The following is a 23953-nucleotide window of genomic DNA, read 5'->3' on the forward strand; positions in this document are numbered from 1 at the left end:
ATACAAGGTGCTTTAATCCAAAAGCACTCCCCTACTACTTTCTGTGCATTTCACCACTTATATAACTGCATGCAATGCAGCGCAGCGTGCCTCAGCTTGTGTGCTGATTCAATCGAGCCTGCTCCGAAGCAGCAGATCTCTGGTGTGTCGTGAGACCAAAATTTTGTCAATAAGTGGCCATCACGGGAGGACATTTCGGTTTTCTACTACTCTGTCTTTTGTTGATTCAAAACCCTACGTCTTTAGGTCCTCTCTTTTTCTCTTAAAGGACGGTTCTCTATGACAGCCACCCTAAAGATGCTGCGCACCTCATCCTGCTCCAGAGGAGTTCTGCGCCCTACATTCCTTCACACAACGGAATATGCAAATCAGACGCAGCAGCCCCGCCCAATCCAACGTCCGCCCGCCAGTCTAACGCTTCAGAACTTTAAGAGGGGTCGCATCCCCCGCCAGGCTCTGGGTCACCCGGGCCGGACCCAGCAGCGGCAGATGACAGCCCCACGCCACGCCACCCCACCCCCGCACTAGAACGACGTCGCAGCCAGACGCCTCGTGACCCCGCCGGCCTGCGCGCGCATGTGCTCCACCCCTGACCGCGGGGAAGGAGAGGGATGGGAGGAGAGAATTAGACTCAGCCAACCTTGATTGCCCCAGCTGCGCCTATGACAGGGCCACCTACCTCCTACGCAACCCTCGCGCACTATGACGCACCACCGCCTGCAAGTCCCCCATCCGAGGCTTTCTATTGGTCGGAGGAAGTGCCCTCCTCGGCCTGCCATTGGTCAGCGAGGGGTGGCGCATGCGCCCAGTCATATTGCGTTGCGTGGAAGGAGAGTAGCCCTCTTTTTTTTTTTTTTTTTTTTTTTACCTCCCACACATTAAATTGCCCAAGGAATGGGAAAATAACACTACTTACAAGTTTCACACAACATTCGGAAAGATTCTCATCATTTTTGACAAACCAGTCATTCAATGATAAAGTAGCTGACGCAGTTTGATCTCTAATACAGTATTTGGAAGGCAAACATTGGAGTCCTGAAGCTAAAGGAGAAACTACAGTAATCCTCCCATCAGCACCCTTTTTTTTTTTTTTTTGACCTCTCAACCAACCCCCTCCCCCCCTTCCTCTCCCCGGCTGTGTCAAGCAGCGGCCACCAACGTGGAGAGCGGAAGCCGCCTGCCCTCAGAGCGCGGGGTGGGACGCGCCGGTCGGCTGCAGCCGTTGAACGGTTCCATCCGCCTCCCGCAGGGGGGAGGAAAGAAGAGCGGCCGCCGGGAGCGCTCACCTGTTGGTCCCTCCCGCCAACCGCCGCCCCCAGCCCAGTGGGGCGCGTGAGGCAGGGCCGAGCCCGCCTGACCGGCCGCAACCGGTTCTAGCCGCCGCCGTCATGGCCGAGACCGAGGCGCGGAGCCTGGACGACTTCTTCGCCAAGAGGGACAAGAAGAAGCGGAAGGAGAAGGCCGGCCGGGGCCCCGCCGTCGTCTCCGTCTCCGCCTCCAGCGCGGCGCCGGGAGCCCGCCCGGCCGACAGCGGATCCGCGGCCGCGGCCGCCGCCGTCCCCGCCAAGACGGCGGCCAAGGTGCGACCCCGAGGGAGCAGGGCCCCCATGGGCGGCGGCCATGGCAGCTTCCCGGCGGCAGGGGGCGCCGCTCGGCCCCGTGCGCCCTGGTCAGGCCCCTGACATGGCAGCGCAGCTGTGCGCTGCAGGCCCGAGCTGGGGAGCCACGTGGGTGCCCTGCAAGTGCCTTCCCGGTCGGGCCGGGTGGGGGCTCCGGGTCCTGCCGGGGCGGGAGAACTGGGCTCGGGCTTCGCTGCTGCGTCGGGTGGATGCCGGCGCCGGGCGGCGATGCGAGCCCGGCCACCACGTGCTCGCGCTGCAGCCAAGCCGCCTGGCCCGCCGGTTCTACGAGTCTCTCATCTGCTGTCACGGGCCAGGGGCAGGGGCAGGGTCTGCGTTTCCTGCATTTCAGCAGTTACAGGGAAGGAAAATTTCTCAAAAGGCCTCCACAGTGCTGCACCCCCACACGCACCCACCCACCCGACAACACGTGGCTCCACAGCTGTGCTCTCTGACCCACCAGGATCTGGTGCCCCCACTGCCTCCTCTGTAGTCCAGAGAGATGTGGCCTGAGAATAGCTTTTGCAAATGGCCAGCTCAGGACAGCGTTTCAAGAGGAGGGCCGGAATAGTTGGTTGATTTGAATGAATCAGGCCTGGTTCCATTTTTAGATCAGGAGCCAGAGTCTGGCAAATGGTGGGTGGTGGAAGCCTGGAGAGCACAGGAAGCCCTCCTCTGGGTGACTTGGCTGGCAGGGAGGCGTCCTTCCAACGCACTTGCTTTAGAATTTGTTTTGTGGACTGAAACGTGGGAGTACAAGACCTGCGTGGCTTCCTAGCCCAAGGTCAGCCATTAAAGTCATGTAAACTGGCAGCCTGCAATTCCCACTTCTGTGCAGCAAGGATAATAGCTGCTTCCTGGTTCATTTAAGTTTGAGTTTTATTTTTATTTTTTAATGAAAAGATGTAGAAAGTGTGTTTCATCTGGAACAGCAGTTTTCAACCTTTTTTCATTTGTGGACACAAAACAGTTTGAATAGAGGTGAGGACGGTTTTGAATTGTAAGTGTAGATATTCATATGTTTTTGACTGATCATAGTCATCTTTTGTTGGACCCCTTAGACATAGTTTGTGGACCACAGGTTGAAAACAGATTAATATAGCACATAAATTAATATGTTGCTTCTCTAATGCCCCTAAGAATACTGCAAAAAATACTTCTATGAAATGTTTTTAGCCAGAGCCAAACTGAGCGGGGTGCGGGGCCCAGGGCAGATCTGCCTATGTGCCTGCCCCCACTCCAATCCCACATGCCCTGGACCTGAAGAAGCTGCCAAGACCATTGGTAGAGAGGGAATGAGGGGATAGTGAGCAGCTGGATGCAGAGCCAGTGGCTGGAGTCACCATGACCACTCCTCCTAGCTCTGTAGGGCCCAAGGCAATTGCCCTGATTTGCGCCCTCACCTCTGCCCCCTGGGACCGCCCTGTTTTTAGCTATTCTCCCAGGTCCTTTGCACTCCCCCGGTGAGCTCAAGACTACCACTATGAAACAAACCCCACTTGTGGTTTCACAGGTTGAAAACCACTGCTGGAGGATACTGAGGGGGCAGTCTTTTTGGCAGGTGTCACTAATTAGCCCTGTGCTCTTCTGAGTGCCACTCAGGTCCTCTTCCTTTTCCCAATCTGCTGTTCTGATTTCTGCTTCCTGCCCAGCCTTCTCCTCTGCTTTCCACTTCCAGCCCTGTGCTCCCTGCCTGGCTTCCTGTTCTGTTTTCTGCTTCCTGCTCTATCAGCCCCTGTGCTGCCTGTACTCTCCCTGATACCTCAGGTGTTGCACACAGAGGCTGCCCATGCCACAAGTGGCACAGATGTCACAGGTTGGCTACCTTGATCTAAAAACATAATTTATATTGACATTAAGCACCATTGTAAGACCTAAAGTACATCAAAAGTCAGTTAAAGCATTCTTTGTGGTAGGGAGGGAGGGCATCTTGTGACCAGTCCTAACACATTTTAGCATCTTCAGCCTGTTTTGCAACCTTTTGGATGCTGTGAGGGTGAGGTGGTTATCATTTCTGTTTAGTTTATCTTGCTTTTTATTTTGTTCTACTCCAGTTGAAATCCCAACCCACTGTTTCTATGTATAGTTCTTGGGCATCAAGGTAAAACTTTTATGAATTTCACTGATGTTCATGGGGTTGTGAAAAAGCAGAATAAGATTAACTAGAGTGTAAAATTTACTCTTCATCTTTAACACTGGGCAACAGCAGAGACATTGTAACTAGTTAGATCAACATTGCATGATTTATTTTGTTTTCTTATCACAAAGATAATTTTTATAGCCTTAGAGAGACTTTAAAATAAGATTTAAAAAAACCCCTTGAATTTGAGTATAGATTAGTGATTCTTAGCCAGGCTGCCATGAGAGCCTTTAGGGTGCTTTGGAGTACCACTCAATGTTAACATTGTTGGGTATGCAAATGCCTACACATGATTCACAAGATAAACCTGCAAATGTTGAACAGGTATCCATAGTATCAAAATCCCCCTGACCTGTTTTGGCGTTTTTAAATTCTTTGTGACAGAAGAATTCCTCTGGGTTTTTTCCTGCAGTAAGAAAAGCGAGTGAAAGCCAAGTACTGGTATTTTTCAAGGGTTGTCTTTATGTAAAAACACTAAGAACCATTGACCTAGGAGGGATGTATTTTCAAGTTCTATTCTTGATATGATCTAAAGATTAGATCTGTGTTAATGTATCTGCTGAAATTGGTATCTTGTTATGGGCAGTTTAACTTAAGTGTATTCAAGTTACAAGCGTATTCAACCTTTAGCTTCTTTCATCTTGCTTATGATGGTTAAAAATATTAATACTGTATTTTTCTCTGAACTTCAATGTAAGATATTTTACTGTATGTACTAGTGAGTTCAGGTGGGTGAGCAGATGAGTAGGAGACTGTAAATATTGGTTCTGTTTGCATACATTTTAATGTTGTAGTCTTCTGTGCTACTTGCACTTCTGTCATGGTGTGGAAGTGGTAATGAGCTTGTAAAATTTCTCTCTTCTTACAGGAAGAGGATGATTGGAAGGAGTTTGAGCAAAAAGAAGAGATTGACTATAGTGGGCTTAGAGTTCACTCCATGCAAATAAGGTATCACTGTTATTTTTCCAGGGTAATCTTTTCTTATTCCTAAAAATAGCCTGTTAACTGGAAATCCAGTTCCACAAAGTTTGTTTTAACAAAGGTTTCTGTTATACTTTCACCAACAGTTCTATGAAGTCAGAAAATAAATTTGGATATGGACATTCTCTAAAATGAAAATATAAATTCAGTATGGAGACCTTGACATCAGTTTTCAGGCACAGAGGCAATCTTGAATTCTCAAGATCTAGGTAGCTTAACTATAACCTGTTTCAGTTTAAAACAAAATTTTTTTTTTTTTTTTTGTATTTTGGCATGACAAAAAGCACTTTAATCTTCAGGCGTGACACAACAGTGCTTCATGTTCTCTTTGTAAGTAGAGGGTGTTCAAAGACAAAACAAGGGGAAGTTACTCACGCCCTCCATTTTCTTTGGCAATTTCTGTTGGGCATTCTTCAGTCAATTCAGCATCTGGGTTATGGGAGTAAATATCAAGGATTCTGTTGTAGAACCTTTTACATGCTTGTACACCTTGCAGTATTTAGCAGACTTTCTATGATCATCTGTTCAATGTCTGCAAGTTTAGACTATGTAGGTCAGTCATAGCCACAGTTCTCAATCTTTTCAGAAGCAGAATGTGGCATGGTAACCACAGTTTTACAAAGCATATTTTATATAATCTTTGTTCCAATGACATGAACTGAACGACTGAATTCTGTAGGCACAGTGCTTGAGAAACAACCTGTAAGTATGGATGATGCTATAATTATAGTTAGTGGGGGCAGTCAGGGGCCAGACCCCTGTCCCTTGCCCCTTGTAATCTCTGTTGCCTGCCCTTCCATGCCTGCCCTTGCTGCTTGCCCCCAACCTCCTTACCCTCTGTTTCTGTGCCTGCCCCGACCCCTATCTGCCTTCCCCCATATGTCATCTTTGTCTTTCGCCCTCCCCTCCCCATCTCCCTGTTCCTGGCTGTGACTTTCTGCTTCAGCTCTGCTCCTCCAGGGCAATCAGCAGTAGCTTAGCCCCAGCCTGGCCAGGGAGAACAGTGGCAGCTCCTGACGGGGCCAGGTAGGGGCTGGAAGGACTTGAACTGGAACAGAAAGTAAGGGGGAAGGGGTAATTATGTTTTTATTGGACCAACTGCATAGTTGAGAAAGATGTTGGATTAACACAGATACAAAATGCCCTTCCTCTGGTCTCGCTACACTGCCTTTAAACAGCCAGGAAGAGCTCACTTTATCTTCAAGACACAAGTCAAGTTGTAAGAGAGGCCTATTAACGAGTCGTCTTTTTTTCTTTTCGCAAACAGATTGTAATTAGACTAATCCTTTCCAAGTAAAGTAGTGTTTTTGCAGAATGACTTTCTCTTGTTTTCAAGGAATATACATTTAGAGTGAAGTTTTTGGGAACTTTGGGTGCAAACTTTGGGTGCAAACCATAAAAATGTCTATGGCAGCACAGGCCACAAGTAAACAAATGTCCTAGCCCAGCGGTCAGCAACGTTTTTGGGCAGAGTGCCAAAAACACCCACAACTTTAACTTGTGAGATGTTGGTGTGTCAGGGCAGATGGCAGGGGAGCTGTGAAGGGCCTTACTCCTTGTTGTGGCAGTGCAGCCCTGGCCTCTTTCCCGAGGTGTGCATACCAAGCAAAATGCCTTCATGTGCCACACTCTGGCACGTGCTGGGGATTGCTTACCCTTGTCCTAGCCCCTTGTCACGCTCCAAGTGGCCCAAATGTTGCTGCGACCAAAGGTACTCCCCATTTGTGATGCCTTGTAGGGGAAGACTTCTGTTTGCTTATTGTGTGCTCCAAGAATTATCCTGCAGGGGAATTTCTGTAGTGCACATATCAGGCTGCTGTTCTCCAAACCCATGGGTGTTTCCTCACTTGCAGATATGCTCTGCAGGAATCTATCTGTAGGGGTTCCCATATTGTGTGTGTGTTGCTGCTGCGCTCCAAGTCAGGACACAGGTCCTGAGGTTGTTGGCCCTCAGGATTAGGCCTCTGAAGCCCTGGGCCCTGCAGAATAATGGCCCCAAGTGACATCTATAAAGAAGATCAGCTGTGCTGACATGTGCACATCCCAGCACAACTGAACCTGCTCCAAAGACAGGGTTTTATACCCTTAGCTACTAGCTTTCCCAATTAGCTGTGATTCATGAACATATGCCCACCATCTGCCTTTAGATTTTCAAAATGCAAATTCCCATTTTCTGAATTTCTTTTTGTATCCTGATTTAAAGTTTTGAGCTTGCCTTTTGTTTCCGGTTATGGTTGCTCCTTGTTCTTTGTCATAACAAATGCATTTTTAATGTACTTAGCTCTGAGTTCTTCAGAGTACTGCAAATATGTGACACTACATTTATAAACCTGAAAAGTTGTCTAAGATATATTGGCAGCAGACTAAAGCTTGCTATCCATCGTAATCTATTCCATTAAGTCAGTGGCCATTTCAAAAGAATAAATGACCTAAGCCTTCTAATCAACGTGTGTTATCTACTTTGGAATTTTAAGCATTGTGGAAACGTTCTGTTGTCACATTTCAAGTAAACTTCTAAACATCAAACTGTAAATCAATAAGTTGGGCATGCCAGCATCTAAAATGTTTAGGTATCACAGCTACTAATTTCTTTGCTTGTAAAAATAAATAAATGAAGTGGTTTAACTAATTAATTTATCTGGTGTTTGCCCCAAAATTAGAGAGTGCAGCAGAATACTAGCATAATGTCAATATGCAGCAGAAAATTCCTCTCGGATTGTGTGTCCATATTTGCCAGATGTATATACATCATTTAATCAGCTTGTTTGCGGGCCAGAATTATGCCAGTATTCCTTGGTTTTTAGCCATTATTTAACTTAAGTTTAAATTCATTAACTAGGCTTAGCACAAGTATAAAGAACAGGCCCCATGCATTTCCTGCCTCTGGAAAACTAGTACTTCCCAAAAGCAAGTGAAAACTCATATTTTGTAGCTTTATGGTTCCAAGTAATCCTAAATGTGAGGGGTTGGGCGAAGTTTTATGCCTCTTCTGACCTGCTTTCAGGTTCTCTGAGATCTAAAATGTTCTGTTCACTGCAATGGAACATTAATTTTGAAATAAAGATGCCCATGTGTTTTGCATACCATCAACTAGTATACTTGCCTCAGTTGGAGACTTCCTTCTATTAGTTTTTAATGTAATTTTAATACCATTTTTGCCTGCCTTTTCCTATGCCTGCTGTAATAGTTGAAATCTAACTTTCCTTCAGAAAAACTTTTACCAATTTATGCCAAGATAGAAAGATGCAAAACAAGTATAAAATTGAACCCTAGTACCAGATGTATATCCTTTGATATCCATGTTCATATTTAGTTTACTAAATTCTGTGAGCTAAATGAAGCTGCTACAAAAGTAGTTCTGATAGACCCTACCTAAAAAAAGTACTGCCTATTCTTCACTTGTAGTCTAGTCATCCAAAAATGAGTCTGGAAAAATGCCACTGTAATACAGAAGCAATTAAAGTCTTGTTTCAAGGACTTTAATTTTCTATCATAAATTACTTCTTTGTTATAACATACTAATTCTTCTGTTTTACAGTGAAAAAGAAGATGATGAAAGTGAAAAAAGAGAAGAACCAGGAGACAACTGGGAGGAGACTGGAGGTGGTACAGACCGATCATCTGGCCCTTGGAACAAGACTGCTCCAGCACAAGCACCTGTTGCTGAACCAGTTGGTAAATTGAATGTAGCTAATTCGTTGATCTGTAAAGTTATACTGACTTGGATTTTCTTCAGTCACAGGACATGTATACATGTGCCAGATGTCTGCTCTGACATGGGCTAACTTCATAGATTTCATAGACATCAGGGCTGGAAGGGACCTTGGGAGATCGAGTCCAGCCCCCTGCCCAAGAGGCAGGAAGTCAGTAGGGGACATAGGAGACTCTTATCAGGAGTATACAGCCCCCTCTTAAAGGGACAGAAAATCCTGTTACAGGGACCTTTAAAAGTCCACCTGTGAGAGCCTCTACCCCACACAGACAGATGGATTGGTGGAGATATTTAATCAAACTTTAAGGAAGTTAGGTGACAGGAGTAATTGGCATATGTTGGAACAGAATTGATTAACTGAGTCTACTGGAGCATGCTAGTTGGCGCGCTCCAGCAGCCTGTTGTGTGTATTCAGTATCCTCACGTTCAAGATGGTGGTGTAGGTGCTTGAACTAAAGTTTGGCTAATGAGCAGGATGCTGAGTACATATGATGCTGGGGGTGCTTTAATTAGAATGGCTCTGAGTCGCTCTAATTAAAGCAACTCCACCCCCTCCTATCCCCCCGAGCACATGTATAGATGCCCAAAAGGATTAGAAAGAACTGTCCCTTCCAGAATTCCCTCGGTGTTTTTATTTCTGTGATAACCTGATTGTGTCTGCATGGGCAGTCTTGTGCAATAGCAAACCTGGAAAACTGACTATGTGGTGGAAAAAGCAGAAACGGAGTAGACTACTGCCAGGTGTGGTAATGAACAAAAAATGCCTTTCTTTTTTCACACAAGGTAATTGTAGGGGTACTGTGGCAGCTTGTATTCTTTCAGATGTAAATCAGTAGTTTCCTGAACCCTTTTTAACTTACAGAATTATGGTACATAACTGTACAAACTGATCTATAAGACTTGTGTAAACACAGCTAGTGTAATTTGGTCAGTTTTAGTAGTATCTGAAAGTGTTCATAGGGCATTAATTGCACACAGTTGCGTTTAAATGGGAAAAGTTATTTATATTTTTCCATTCCTCATGTCCAGAGTACTAATTGGGTAATGAGTGTCTATCTACCCTTTGCCCAGAAATTATCTTCTGGAATGCAGGTGGAGGAGACTGTTCTGATCTTGAGTAGAGGTAACACCTTTAGGGCATTTATACACGTACCTTTTTGTCCTGCTATGTACTGGAGTTCTGCTGCTTCAGAGCAGGCTCAATTAATCATGTGAGCTGATGCAAACTGCGCTGTACCACGTGCAGTTATGTAAGTGGCGAAATGTGTGTTAGTGTGCAGAAAATGACAGTGGTGTGCTTTTTAACTAAAGCACATTCTGTGTTTTAGTTCAAAAGCAAGCCGCTGCTATTTTCTCAGCGCTAATGTCCATTTTTTGCTGCTTATACAACTGCAAGCGATGCAGCACTGGGCACTTTTCAAAGCGCCTAGTGCTGTGGGGCTTGCACGTGTAAAATGCTCTTAAATACTAGTCTCTATCTAAGGTTCCTTAGTGGAGGTAACAAACTGTTTACCATCTCTTACCTTCCTCTCTCTACTTCCACTGAAAGCAAGCTGTCAGACATTACTTTGCGTCTCCTGTGACATTCATCTTTTCTGCATAAGCAGACATCTTATTTCTGCAGTATTATTTTTAAGGGAAAGAGTTGCCAGGGAAGGCAGCAGAAAGAAGCCATAGTTTCCTTCAAAGTCAGTTTTTTTTTTTTTAGCCCTTCCGTAAGTAAGGTATGTTGGTGGTTGCAGTTCATAATTCTCAGTTGAGTTTAGCTTTGTAATCTACTTGGCTTTGTGACTGTTAAGCAATAATGCTTAGCAGGGCTGATACTAATCAGTAAAGAATTCGCTTAAGAGTTTGAATTGCTGCAAATGCAGACAGGTGGATCTCCACAGTGGCACATACCCAGATATTTTTGTCTCAAGCAGACCTCAGATGGAGGCATGCAAAGAGTGACAGATGGTTAGAGATGGACAGAAAACAGTTCAGTTTTGCAGTCTTGTGAAGAACTGCACAGATTCAGCCTAATCAATCTGACTGCTGACTGATTTAAAGATGTGTAGTATGAATGTGGCTGTTGTTCACAAGTTACATGCTGAAATGCTGTCCGTACTTGCATGCACCTCCTGAGATTGCTACTGTACAGAAACTCTCATCTATAATAGCTAAGGCTAAGGTTAGGTATTTCTTACTGATGATAAGATTGGGGGGTGGGAGGGGAAAGAATTCAAACATCTGATGTTCCTGCTTCATGGGAAGCTGTCTTTCCCTGATAGTTTTTGCTTGCAAACTTCTGAATTGCTGAAAACAGATTGCATTTAAGAATTTTTCAAGTAAATACAATTTTTATATGCCCTTTTAAATAAAATAAAACCATGGATTTTTTTTTAAGTTGCTGGTATTCTAAAAGGCCTACCTTTTTAGGCATGTAAGGCAAAATAAAACCAAAGATCCTTACATTAGAAGGAAAAAGTTTTTGGGAATTGAATAACGGATTTAAAAATTTTTGTACCTAAGTTAGCCTAGAAATATAGCAGACAAATGCACTATTCCCTCAGTTAATCATTGGTATAATTTTACATGCTGTTCTCTTTTAAGGCTGTAAACAGTCTCTTGGTCTTCCCCCCTTTTTGCCAATTTTAGTTGCATTCTAAACCTTAGTTAATAAGCTTTGTTTTTGGTTTTTTGTTTGTTTGGTTTTTTTTCTGATAGCAATTTGTCTCTCTTTCAGGGTATGGGATGATGTATTGAAAGTATGCTTTGATTTAAAAAAAAGTATAATTGTACCTGTAATAGGATCTGAAATGAAGACTTAGAATATCTGACTATTAGAAGTAAATAATAAGCGGATAAGAGTATATTAAGCTAGAGCTTTAAAATAGCCAAATATGCATGAAGTAGGTTTAGGATAAGTTCAGAACTATACACTTCTCTAAAATGTCTTTATAATCAGTTACAGAAACTCCAGAACCAGTGCAATCTGGTGGTGTATACAGGCCACCTGGTGCCAGAGACAGCAAGCCACGGAGAGCACAACGAGGACCACCTGAAATCTATAGTGATACACAGTTTCCATCATTGCAATCTACTGCTAAGCTTGTAGATAGTCGAAAGTAAGTATTTAATCATTTAAGATATGTATTTAAATTGCTTTCCCTTCTTGAATCAGAATCCTAATTCCTCATTCAAGAACAGACTATTAATTTCCGCAGCACAGGGGAATCAATAGCAGAAGTAACCCCAAAACATGGAGGGGACAAGTTATGTATAATACTGTATTTACTCAAGTACAAGGTGACCCCCCCCCCCATAATTAGACTTTATATGTGGAAAATTCATAATTTTGTTATTATTTCCCAGATATAAAATCTAATTATTGTAGGCTTGAACTTTAATTTCCCCCCCTGAAATCTTCATCTTGTGTTTGAGTAAATACAATAAACTTGGTAAGATGGCCACACCAGGTAGTTGCCATTTTCTTGGCCATCTTCCCTCTGTGTTTGGGGAATTGTGTAAATAAAATGCATCTGGTCTTGATGATAGCAGTTTCCCTTGCATATTGACAAATGAGGTTGCTCTGTGGTAGTTGTCAGTAGGAAGCCATAGCATAGTTTTTTAGTGGAGCTGTACTGTCATGGGAGACTCCAGGAAAGGTGTCGAGGAATAGCACATGACTGATTATGACCTCTAGTGTCCATGAATCTTCCCACCTTGCCAAGGGGATGTCATAGTCTCTGGGTGACTGAGAAGACTACAAGCTCATGTTGTCAGGGTCCTGTCCCTTCCTTAAATATTTCCCATGTGGAAGGGCTAACTAGATCCATATTTCTAACTCGTTTACCCCTATCCTTTCTTGATATGGTATTGATTTAGTATCAACTGAGTATAAACTTGCTTTCCATGATCTTGAGTGGTGCCTGCCAATTGAAGTATCAGTATCATCGCAGCTGTTTAATATTGTTCAAGTGTTAGGAAAACTTAATCTTCAAGGCTAGAATGAGAAATCTTGAATGTTACTTCGGAGTAGTACAGCATAGTAGATGTATCATATCCATTTCCATATCTTTTGACTGTTTCATGTTGCAATTGTCAGCCCTCTTTGGAGGGAGAAATGGAGTTCTCTTTTCAAGATATTTTTTTTTTATTAAAGTGTGCTGTAGCATGGTATTGACCTATATTGCCTTTGTAGGATGTACTGTGCTGGAATGAACTTTAGAGAGACTAAGTTCTCAGTATAATCTGAATTTATAGTACAGAAAGGACAAGGGTTTGACTGTGGTCTGTACAAGAGTCTTTGTTTGGGGAATATATGGATATCTTGTTCAATCCAAATCCTTCATATGTTGCATATGTAGTGTTAACATTCTCATTTTGTTGGGATGGGGTGGAAGTTGGCTAGAAGCTCACAGTTCAGAAGTCCAGTGAATAAGACACTTACTGATTACATTTATTTTCCCTTAGGGATAAAGAAATGGAGAAGAGCTTTGAAGTAGTAAAACACAAAAGTAGAGGTAGGGATGAGGTCTCAAAAAACCAGGCACTTAAACTTCAGCTAGACAACCAGTATGCTGTGCTTGGGGATCAGTAGAGCTGCATACACATTACAATTAAGGAATGCCTTTTTGGTAACCCTCCTACTAAGGTAACTAAACTACAGCTAACGGCTATGACGAACATGCCATCTTATTTCTACTGGATCTACTGCAACAAATGCAGACTACTTTGACATAAGTGATTGGCTCTTCTGCACTATGGAAGCCTGATGTTTCAACTCCCCATTGGATATGGGGCAAATTAGTGTAAATGGTTGAACGAGTCATCAGTGTTCTTTAATTTCTCTGAAAAATATCTGCAGCCAGTGGTCATTTCCAAAATCTTTTTATGTTCAGATACTGAGCCTTCGTAAGGGTTGACTACCTCAGACTTGCTGCACTCATTGTGGACACCATGTGGATCACAACTTCTGGAAAAAAGAAGGTTCCAACTGTTATAGTGGCCATCTGAAACTTGAAACCAGCTCTACTGGATTCCTGTTAGAATTCCTGCAGAAGTCAGCCATTTGCTTCCAATTTGTTATAGATAACAAAGATTTTAAGTGACCTTAACAAGAAGCCTGTTTTGTTTTCCCACCCCCCTCCTGAGGAATTGTTTCATACGTAGCCATAGCCTACTAAAGACTTCTGGAGCATACCACTTGCAAACTATCTGAGTATAGTAAAAAGCTGTAGTTTGTTTACCTTTTTAGACAGCTGTACTGAAGTAACTGCAAAACAAATTAAAACTCGGATTCAGAATTGAGGAATGATGGGTTTGAATGGTCTGTTTGCATTAGCCATTTTCAGTTGTGCGTTTAAGCATTTTCTATTTTCCTCCATGCACACAATGCCTTCCCTGTCTGGTATCAAACTGCAGTGTATTTAAGTGACAATGTGAAACATGTTAGTAGTGATATAAGTTTTTTTTGTTTTTGTTTTGTTTTGTTTTTTGTTTTGTTTTTGCTTTCATTTGTTTTTATTAATCTTGGTTTTTGTAACTAGGTCTTACCTCTCTCCCTCCCTCCCACCTCCCTGAGGCACTAGGACTTCAGGCTGTGATTTAATGGGCACACAGATGCCTGTACTCCCACTATAGTCTCCAGAACTTAATCTAAAAAATAAGTGCAAGATCCTTGGCAGTAACATTATTAGCCTCTAGATACATTCTGTCCTAATGTCATAAAAGTAACCACTGTCTGAGGAACCCTGTCCTGTATTGGAAAGCTGCAGCTGTTGATGGGAGGATAGCTATAAGCCTACAGCAACTTCGTTTCTTCTTGCTGCTTCTGATCAGCTTTTTAACTATTCCAGGCAAAGATCCTAGATACAGTACTTCAAATGGCACTTTCTCAGTTGCAAGGAGCTTAGTAATAATGGAAGCTGTAAAATTTCTAGCCGGTTCTGTTACTGAATTTAGTGGAGATTGACAAAATAGCGCTTCTGTATCAGAACTGTAGGTTATTATCCAGTAACTTCAATTCATTGAATGAAAGTAACAACCACCAAGTGTCTTGTTGTAGGCCACCTTTCTCTTGCTTTGCTGAACTGTTATTACATTAGAAACAAGAGGTTATGGAGAGTGGTGTTTAAACACTAGGTTTCTCAATGGGAATGCCAAAAGCGGGGCCTCCAGAGTTGCCAATAATCAAATGAACAAGGGAGTACAACAGTCTCTTTATTGATGTGCAGAAACTGCAAGGTCTGTTACCTTTGATTAATGACTGACTTGTTTAAAGTCCAATTCTTTTGAAGCTGATAAGAATTTGCTCTTAACTTCAAAAAGAGCAAGGGCTTAACCTGGTGTCTCTTTTCCATGGAATAGAACTGGCCATGTTCTTACATAGTTAACTTCCTCAGTAAAATTTCTAAACTAGCAAGCTCTGAGTAGAGGGCTCAAAAGATGTTTTTAAACTAAAGATGTTTGAAGACTTGGGAAATCATCTGAAGTAGATTTACACTGAGACTGTTGGACTGTGAGCCATATATCTTCCTTGAAAGCATGCTTTTGCCAACAGCACGTTTTGTTTGGTTTGTAACTGAAGAACTGTGTGGAATTTGTGGTAAATGGATGTGTTGCACTGAATTGGAAGTTGAAATATTAAGCCCCAACACTTTCTTCACCTTTGAAATTTTTATAGAAAGATTTGAATTTGTTAATGCACTCAAATCAAGTTTTAATGTGTTGTATGATGGGTAGATGAAACTGTCCATTGTACCACTTCTTTGAAGCCTTGGGCACAATTTTGGCAATGCAAGAAAACCCTGTAACAACGCTTCCAAATATAATAAATGGAAATACACATGGATCCTGGAGTCTAATGAATCATTATCTCTAGTTCTACCTTACCTGTGCAGCGGATATTCAAGTACAGGGTAACTGTAATACTTTAGGACTTTATATTGGGGTTTATGATCAAGTTCAAGCCACCCCAGTAGAGCCAAGTTCATAGGTCCTAGAAATGCACGTTACTGTATGGCCTTCATACAATGAGGTTTAGCTGTCGCTGAAGACATTTCTTTTGATAACACTCCCATTTAGTTCTTACCTTAAATTCTATGGATGCTGAGATTGCCAGTATCTGAAGATTAAGTGGGATTTTTTTTGACTTGAGTGTCACTTATTCAACCTAAGAGGGTATAACAATGGAAATTTGCTACTGCTCATTCTGTGCATGGAGGTTTCTAGACTGTTTCTGACTATCACAAATTTAGAGTTGCTTATACATAGACTATCTCACTCTATTCCTTTGAGGTATGAAAGGGCTGTTGTAATCAAAATGAGTTGTATATTCCAGTGTGTAGAGTATCTTTGCAAAACTAGTCATCTAAATTTTCTTTAGGTACTTAGTTTAAATACTGCTATTAGGGGGTCAACCAAAATACCAATTTATCTTTGGTTTAATATAATGGATAGTATTTTAAATACGCATTCTTTGAAGATTTGAGCATGTTAACTTTGTTTGGGTCCCAGTACAGTGAACTTCAGATGGCAAAAACCCCCCAAAAACCAAGCTATATTCACTTTAAAGGCATTGTTTTACACCTACACATAACTTCTAAATGACATTTGAAGCTTTACTTTATAAATTAAAGCATATTCTAAACGTTGTTTGGTGAAATCTAGTTATGCAACTTCAAGAAGATCCTCACTTGTAAATGTACCTCTTTCTTTATGTAGGTCATTTACTGACTTCTGGTTAAAAAGCTTGCAAATGTCCAATAATTATTTTAAGCAAGAGGTAGGACATTACATTATAGAACACCTGTAGAACCTCTGAATACCCTGAAACTGACACACACAGAATGGTTTGGAATACAGTTCTTGGTGGTAGCTCATATAATTAAAAACTGAATAGTAAAATTGCTAAAATCTAGTAATTGGAATGGAAAATATACTATCAAAATTTTACAAATTTGAATTCCCAAGACCCTGGGTGCAGGAATTTGGTGCCTGTGCCAGAGTTAATTCCATCACATGTAGAGCAACATTTGTATTTCATTGGGCCTGGACTACTCATGCTTGTCATCAATCCAAAAGTATAAAAAGGATACTGTCACCTAACTGTGGCCATGTGTAACGCTTCTGTTTTCTGGTGTTTGGTAGCTGGCTTTATTAACCTTGTCCAAGGTAAATGTCCTCAATTTTTTTTAAAATGAATCTGTTATAAGCAGTTCATTTAAGTGTTGAGTAGGGGTGCTCTTTGATTTTTTGTGCAGACTGGCTTCATATTAAATTGTATGTTCTCTAGTTCATGGAAGTTTTTGCATTTTAGGCTGAGATTTCTGGCTCAGCTGACTTTCTTGGGCTGCTCAGAGTTTGACGGCAAGAAAAAAAGCCCCTTGTGTGGGGTCTGGCTTATAATTACAAAGCAACATATCTGTTAGACGGAAGGATCTTAAACATGCTTGATTCTTTGCCCAAGTCCATAACTAGAGGGTAGTGGTACAGTCTTTGCCAGACTACTAAAATTTGAAATAATTAAGAAGGGGCTTGTAATGAGTTACTTCCCATTACCTCTTTATTAGTGAAAACCATTAAAAATATAATAAATACATCACTCTACACATGTGATAGTCCTTTTGTTAGAAACAACTGAATCTTACAACCAGATGTCTAGGATCTTTAAACAAGTGTTTTGCTGTGAGTACAAACTATTATTTTGAACATCCCTGTTCTAAGACTGGCAAACTGCAGGATGTCTTGTTACAAGTCTTTCTGAAATTATGAGTTAGACTTAAGGTTGGCAATTTTACTATAAAAATCAGTTTTATCTGTGGGAGGGAGAAGCAAGGGTAGGTGCTAGTAAACCTCAGTAAATTTCAGCCTTCTAAAATGAGTGTGTTATAGAACAACACTCATTTGATATTAAAAATGAAAAATCTTGCTTGGTGGGGTGAGATGAATATGAAAACAAATTTTAAAAACAAAATGTTTAAAGTAGAAGTTAAAAATCAAAGATGATGTTTAGCATAGAAGTAAGTAATGAAGTAAGCTTTGAACCTGATGTGAGAGATGCGTTTGTTGTAGCAGATGCCAAAATTGGCAGCACGATGTTCAAAAATCCAGTATCAACTTGGTTAAGAATAGATGCCATGTATTAAAAAAAACTAATTTTGCTTATCGGTTACTGGTACATTGTTATGGTGTACTCAGGCATAGGAAGGATTTGAAAAAGGGGAAAGACTAGGAAGACTACCCAACCTACAGCACTTGAAAAATAAGGTATGTAAGTAATGGATAGTGTCATATGTACACTGTGGAAAAAGGTGAGTTGGCTGATAGAGAATGCCACAGAGATGCAGAGCATTGCATTTGCTTGTCAAAGGTGACTCCTAAAGTGCAAGTTAGAGCCAAGAAAGTTTGAAAGCCAGTAGAATAGAGGAAATCTAAAAGCTTAAATTGAAATCGCTTTTTACAGAGATAGTGGAATTGCTATCAATGTAGATCTCAGTAATCTGCTCCCACAGCTGTTTTGAGTGAATTAGGATAGTGCCAAGATAACAAGATAAATTTGTCCTTTTTCACGATGAAATAAGTTGTAAGAGATCAAAGTTCTAAAAAGTTAAATATTTTTCCTGTAGAATTAATTTGGTAAAAAAAGTGGGACTGATTCATAGTATTGTGAAGATGTCCATGCGTTTCCTTTTTTGACAGAAGCAATCTCTGATATGCTGATTGTATTTTTATATGCAATTGCTCAGGTACAATGTGTTGTAGCAAGATAGGTGAGGTCACAGTGGATTACTTGGCTATAATATGGACATTTTTTAAAGTACCAAAAGTTTAAATGCTCAAAAATAATGTATCCAAGATTTTTGATACCGAAGTTCTAATCCAAATCAAATAAGTACAAGTGATGAAATATGTTCTGTAGTAAAGGCACAGGACTGAGAAGCAGGTCTGGTACTCATTTTTAAGTTCTTCCATTGACTTGTTGTGCAGACATGGGCAAATGATTTACTCTTGCTGTGCCTCAGTTTCCCCAGTTCTAAAGAGATAATACTTCCCTACCTCACAGGGGTGTTGTGAGGTTTAACTCATGCTTTGCAAAGTGCTTTGAGATCCTCTGATGGAAGGTGCTATTGAAGTGCAAAATACAAAAAACGAATAGGCTGAGTGCTGTTGGCTGATTTGATTTATAATAAAACATTCAAATTAGTTTTCATTAAAGTATTTTAATACTACTTTAGGGAAATCTTATATCTGCAAAAGTAATATACATTCTATTATATTATTTAAGTATATGGGATCATATAACTACAGACTGTATTATAATGCATATGTGGAAGGGGCATAGTTAAACATTCAACCTTTATTTGGCATTTCCTGATCTTGTGATTAACTGTGCAGCCCTAACATTGTATTAACATAACACTTTTTTGGTTTGCATGGATTATATTTAAAATCAATCTTGTTCTATTTTGTAAACCCCATGACTGAAATAAACTTCTGATCACACTGTTGTTTAATACCTATCTTTTATCATTTGGCTGTCTCTCAAAATATGTTTAAGCAATGAGAACCTAGCAGTGATGATGCCAGTGAATTCACAGATTGTCTTACTTCCCACTACAAGCAAGCAATTGGCATTATTGTTCTACCTTCTTTTTCCTCTTTTTTTTTCCTCCCACTCACAGTACATAAAAAAATCTTTACCCTGAAAAGGCTTAAAATCTGATTTCAAGAAAAAAGAATATATTAGTCAGATGGAAGAAGGGAGAATAATGTAGCAGCAGTAACACTTGGTTGTTTGTTGGAAAAGTATTTGTGAAAAGTTGAGGAGAGGGTCAGGAGGGTAAGCCACAAGCATGAGAAGAAAGCAGGGAATATGGTGCAGGACAGTTCTTGTGGAAGAACAAGTGGAAAATGGAACATATACCAGTGTAACTCAAATGAAGCTCTAAGAGCCTGGAGATCAGGGAGTGAAGTTGAAAAGTGATTACCATAAAAATGCTAGCAAGATGTGTCTGAAGTCTCTAACTCACTGCATCTAAAAATGAGCTGTTCATAGAGTCTTGAATGATTTATATCTTCCCATCAGAAGTATAGTATATTTCCATGCTTCTAAAAACTATGTAACAGTTACTTAAAATGAAATTCTTGACTGTGGCAGATGAGCCTTGAAGTAGGAGTGATGACCTTTGCAATTGTTTCATCTGTTAGTATGATAGCAGATACTTTTTTTTCTTGCAGCACTGAGATACAGATGATGGTAGGTTAAAATAACCTTTCAAGAGTATCTTTTTGTCTTAGATACATGGTTAGGGAAGTGGTTTTCTTACATGCTTGTGGGTTTTTTGGGGGTTGTTTTCTTCCTTCCTTCCTTCCTAAACCTGCTTTTGTAATCTCCATATATGTGACTATCACCTTTCTCCAAGTTCTAGTTATTTTTGTCTCATTGAATGGGACAATAGCAAAAGTCTATGGTGCTGAAAACAGACTGCAGACCTTGGAGATAAATATATGCTGTGATATTTTTCCATATTCTGTCTTTAATACAGCCTAACATCTTACTCGCTTTCTTGACTGCAACTGCACATTTGAGCAGATGTCTTCATCAAGCTGTCCATGGTGATGCCTAGACGTCCCATTGAGAGATTACATCTTATTCAGAACCCATCAGTGTGTATGAGTGTTTTAAATTTTTTCTAATATTTAGTGTCTTGCATTTGCTTCTGTTGAATTTTATTGGCCATTAACTTGCCCAGTTTTAAAAGTTGTTTGCTTATTCTGGGATTCACAATCTTCCCTGGCCGCTGAAAAAAACAAACTTTGTGTTCGTAAGAGTTATGGCTTCATCTTACTTGGTTTTAAGACCATGGACAGACATAGCAAATATCACCATTTTAACACCTAACAGTTGTCTGTGTGGCATGTCCCTATTAGCTTCTGTTTATGTGGATGTTTGCTCATTTCTTCCTGTCTCGTATCCCTATATGTTGTAGGAATATGAGTTTCTACTTTCAATTGTGAGAGCAAAGCTATCCAGTCAAAACTTTTTTCTTAAACTCTAATTAGTATATAGCCAAGCTATAAATAGAAATATATAAATATTTATAGCAATGCTATAAATAGCTTTTAAATAGAAAACAAAATTACTGCTCACATCATTTTCAGAGCATAGGCTTCCACATCAAAATGATTCCTATACCAGATTTGTCCATACCTGATTGAAACTGTAAAAGCAGCATGCCAGAACTAATCTGCTAGGCACATAAAACATCTGTGCCTTAACATTAACTTCAGTGGAGTTAATCAACAATTTTGAGATGAGATGCAAATCCATTAGAACTTGAACTGGAGCTTCTCTCTTGGAGTTGAGATGTATCAGAAGGTTAGACACAGGTCTATAAATGTTTATATTTACACCAGTGTGATCACGTCTTACATTGGCATATAAAAGTGGGGAAACAACATAATCTCTTCATTGGTATAACTTGACTGTGGTGTAGAAATGCCCCAAGAAAAATCAAGGGTAAAAAAACCCAAACGTTGTGTAATTTACTTCAGTGTCATCTGTCCACAGCTTATTCCAGGCTATTAACTGTTCCTCTGCCACATAATAGCTAGAGGCAGTAATAAAACTAGAAGAGCTAGCAAACTGTCCTATAGCCTGGTATAACATCACATAGCTGTAAGTATGTTGTATGCCCAGGCTCAGGCACTTACCCCATAGATAACTGCACTAGTACTTAACTGGATATTGCAATTACAATATTGAGGCAAAAATGAATTTAACAAATTACATGTTTTGCACTATTTCTTAACATTGTCTATATCTTGTACTGTAAGGAGGGGAATACTCTGAATAAGGTTATTTTTATATAGATATTTGATAATTTTTTTTTCTTGTGTCTGTTTCCCATAAATAGGTTACCATATAAAATTAAAACAACAATACTTCTTTATTGGAGGAATGAGTTTTTCAGTATTGGAATATATATTACAGCTTCCTGGTTTTAGTAATATCACATGATTGGGAGATTAACAGATTGTGGCTTTTGGATATTTCTGCCATTCTCTCTGTCTTTCTGTCTTGTATTACCTAACTGGTCTATTGGCAAAATTGTGATATGGATGGAATATCAGTGGGAAGCAGAAGACCTGTCACTAGCCTTGCTGTATAACTGTGTTCATCTTAACATAGTAGTAATAATTCAAGATGCAAAACCGTAAAGCATTTTGCCTGGCTTGCGATAAAAGAGAAATAAATGTGTTTTATACAGATGAAATCCACTTCATCTCAAGGCAGCTTGTTCTCCTTAAATGCTAGGCATTCAGAACATCTGCCATCTAAAGCCAGTCATCAAAACCTGAACCCACCAGTCTGTTTAGGTTTGGTTTTTTTTTTATAACTGTACGCATTACTATAGCACCTAAGAGCTCTTAGCCAAGGACCAGGACAGCACTGTGGTAGGTGCTATGCTGACAGAACTAGAAAATAATTCCTGCCCTGATCAATTTTACAAAATGTGTGTGGCTGCAGAACAATACAGATTTACAGAAAGCTTAAGAGTTCATAAACTAAATTTGGAAGCAGCTGTTGAAGCAAAAATGATATCCTGCCTCTGTATTATGTGGGAGTCCTTTCCCATCGGGATGACAGCTTAACTGGCATAGTTGTTTCCACTAAAATATGCTAAAGCCTGTATTTAAGGAAATGTAAGTTTCTTTTATAGTGAAACTTAGATCCTTAAGGCTATTCAGGTGCCCAACTTTCACTGATGTTTAAAATAAATAAATAAATAAATAAGTTGGTTTAGGTACCTAAATGGCTTTGAGAACCTGGGTGGTGAAGTAGTAGCAAGTCAAGAAGGCGTTTAAACATGCCGCATACCCCTTTTTTCTTTTACAGCTAGCACAGTTCAAACAACAGTATTTTATATTCAGACAATGATGTAGCCAGCTGTTAGTGATTTTTGTTTTCTAAACAGAGTTAAGAGACTTCCTGGCAAAGAGTATTAAGAGGGCATCCCTATATATTAAAAGTTGAAATGGCCTTGCTTCCAAGTATTACTCATGGAAACCTCAAACCACAGGAATTAGCATTTCTAGTTCTAGCACAAAGAGTGGTAAAAGGAACCAAAGGTGAATAGCTATGCTTAAATGTAACATTTAAAGTAGTCTGACCAAAATCCATTAAATGTTTGTCTGGAAAATATGACTGATCAGTGGTTAAAGGGAAAAGGCTTAAACAAGTCAGAGAAAATCATGTTCAGAGGTAGGTCTGTGAAAGCACTACTTGACCCCTGGGCTGTCTGTGATAGACGGTATATATTTCTCTTAAACACCATTTATTCAGCTGCACAATCATTTTGACAGTGAATTTTAGTGCTCTACCATTTACAATTATAGATTCTGCATTTGACTTAGCTTCTTATTGTGTATCACACACCCGTTGTCCTTTCTTCCTGTGTTACAAGAATATAGTAATGCCATATTGGGTCAGACTATTGGTCCATCTAACCCAATACCGTCCTGCCAGTATCCTGTGGGACAGATTATCTTAGAGAAAGCATTGAACAGGGTATCTTGAGTGATTTATCCTGTATTCACTACCTTCCCTGGCATCTACCATTATTGATTTACTGATGCTAGTGGAAAGGTCCAACTGTTGTTCAACCACTATTAGATCTGCCTACATAAATCTGTCTAGTCCCCTTTTGAACCTGGCTATGCTATCTGCCTCTACAACCACCTGTGGCAATGAATTCCACAAGTTAAACTACATAGTGCATAAAAAAGTACTCTCTCGTTAGTGTTAAGAGTAACCATATCCAAACCTGTGGTGCGTTTTGTGAGTTGAATGGAGAACACTAAAGAAAATAAATTTTTATTTCTTCTCTTATAGTATTGACTTCTTATTTTTAAGAAATTAAATCATTTTAATTTCTTAGGCTTTGCTTGTTAAAAAATGTTTTCAGTAAGACTGTTTGGGTACTTTACCAGTGCTGATCTGTGACATTGTAGTTCTAAAAAAGGGCACATTTTAAAAACTTCTTTAGAAGCTTTCATTATCAGCAAGAAGAATAATGGTCCAGCATTTTCTGCACTAACCTGTGACCCAGGGAACTTTCTATGTGGCTCTAATGATGAAGGCCAGGCTCCTCTATTAGAAAATGTGAGGTGCTTAGATATTAGTGTTGGAGGCCATAAGCAAACCCAGAGATGGGTAAACACATCCAGACACACTTCTAACACCACCCCCCCATCTGCCCGTGTAATCAGGTTGCTTGGCCAGGAGCATATGTGCTAGAATATAAAATCTTGATTTGATTTCAGGCTTTTATAGACTTAAACTGAGCCCTTGATTAAATGACTTGGTCTCTGTGTATGAGATTTTTTGCTTTGTAAAATGGGGATAATATTTCTGCTTTCCATGCAGATTTGTTGCAAGGTTCAGTTCATGTATTCTGAGACCATGAGATGAAAGTTTCTACAGAAGGTCAAAGCGTTGTTTCATTATTCAGA

General features: G+C 40.4%; 1 protein-coding gene across 3 annotated transcripts; it reads left to right on the forward strand.

Annotated features, from left to right (window-relative positions):
* The first annotated feature begins 1095 nt into the window (after positions 1 to 1095).
* Positions 1096 to 23332, forward strand: CDV3 (CDV3 homolog). Of its 3 annotated transcripts, none has more exons than XM_019537072.1 (5): positions 1096 to 1580; positions 4628 to 4707; positions 8279 to 8415; positions 11400 to 11559; positions 19984 to 23332. In XM_019537072.1, the coding sequence occupies exons 1-5, from the start codon at positions 1389 to 1391 to the stop codon at positions 20006 to 20008; spliced, it is 594 nt and encodes a 197-aa protein (XP_019392617.1). In that variant the 5' UTR covers positions 1096 to 1388; the 3' UTR covers positions 20009 to 23332. The 3 variants fall into 3 exon arrangements, with proteins under 3 accessions (XP_019392617.1, XP_019392626.1, XP_019392608.1); XM_019537081.1 differs by lacking the exon at positions 19984 to 23332 and adding an exon at positions 13336 to 18951 and having other exon boundaries at positions 1097 to 1580; XM_019537063.1 differs by lacking the exon at positions 19984 to 23332 and adding an exon at positions 12908 to 18951 and having other exon boundaries at positions 1098 to 1580.
* Positions 23333 to 23953: the final 621 nt, after the last annotated feature.

The sequence above is a fragment of the Crocodylus porosus genome, unplaced genomic scaffold, assembly GCF_001723895.1.
Source record: "Crocodylus porosus isolate Cpor-Errol unplaced genomic scaffold, CroPor_comp1, whole genome shotgun sequence".
Lineage (NCBI taxonomy): Eukaryota > Metazoa > Chordata > Crocodylia > Crocodylidae > Crocodylus > Crocodylus porosus.

Bases quoted from the DNA above. Each gene is read 5' to 3' on its own strand.
- CDV3 (XM_019537063.1), top strand. From the start codon at position 1,389: ATGGCCGAGACCGAGGCGCGGAGCCTGGACGACTTCTTCGCCAAGAGG. The intron at 4,708-8,278 runs GTATCACTGTTA...TCTGTTTTACAG, and splicing joins GTTCACTCCATGCAAATAAG to TGAAAAAGAAGATGATGAAA. The intron at 8,416-11,399 runs GTAAATTGAATG...CTTTATAATCAG, and splicing joins ACCTGTTGCTGAACCAGTTG to TTACAGAAACTCCAGAACCA.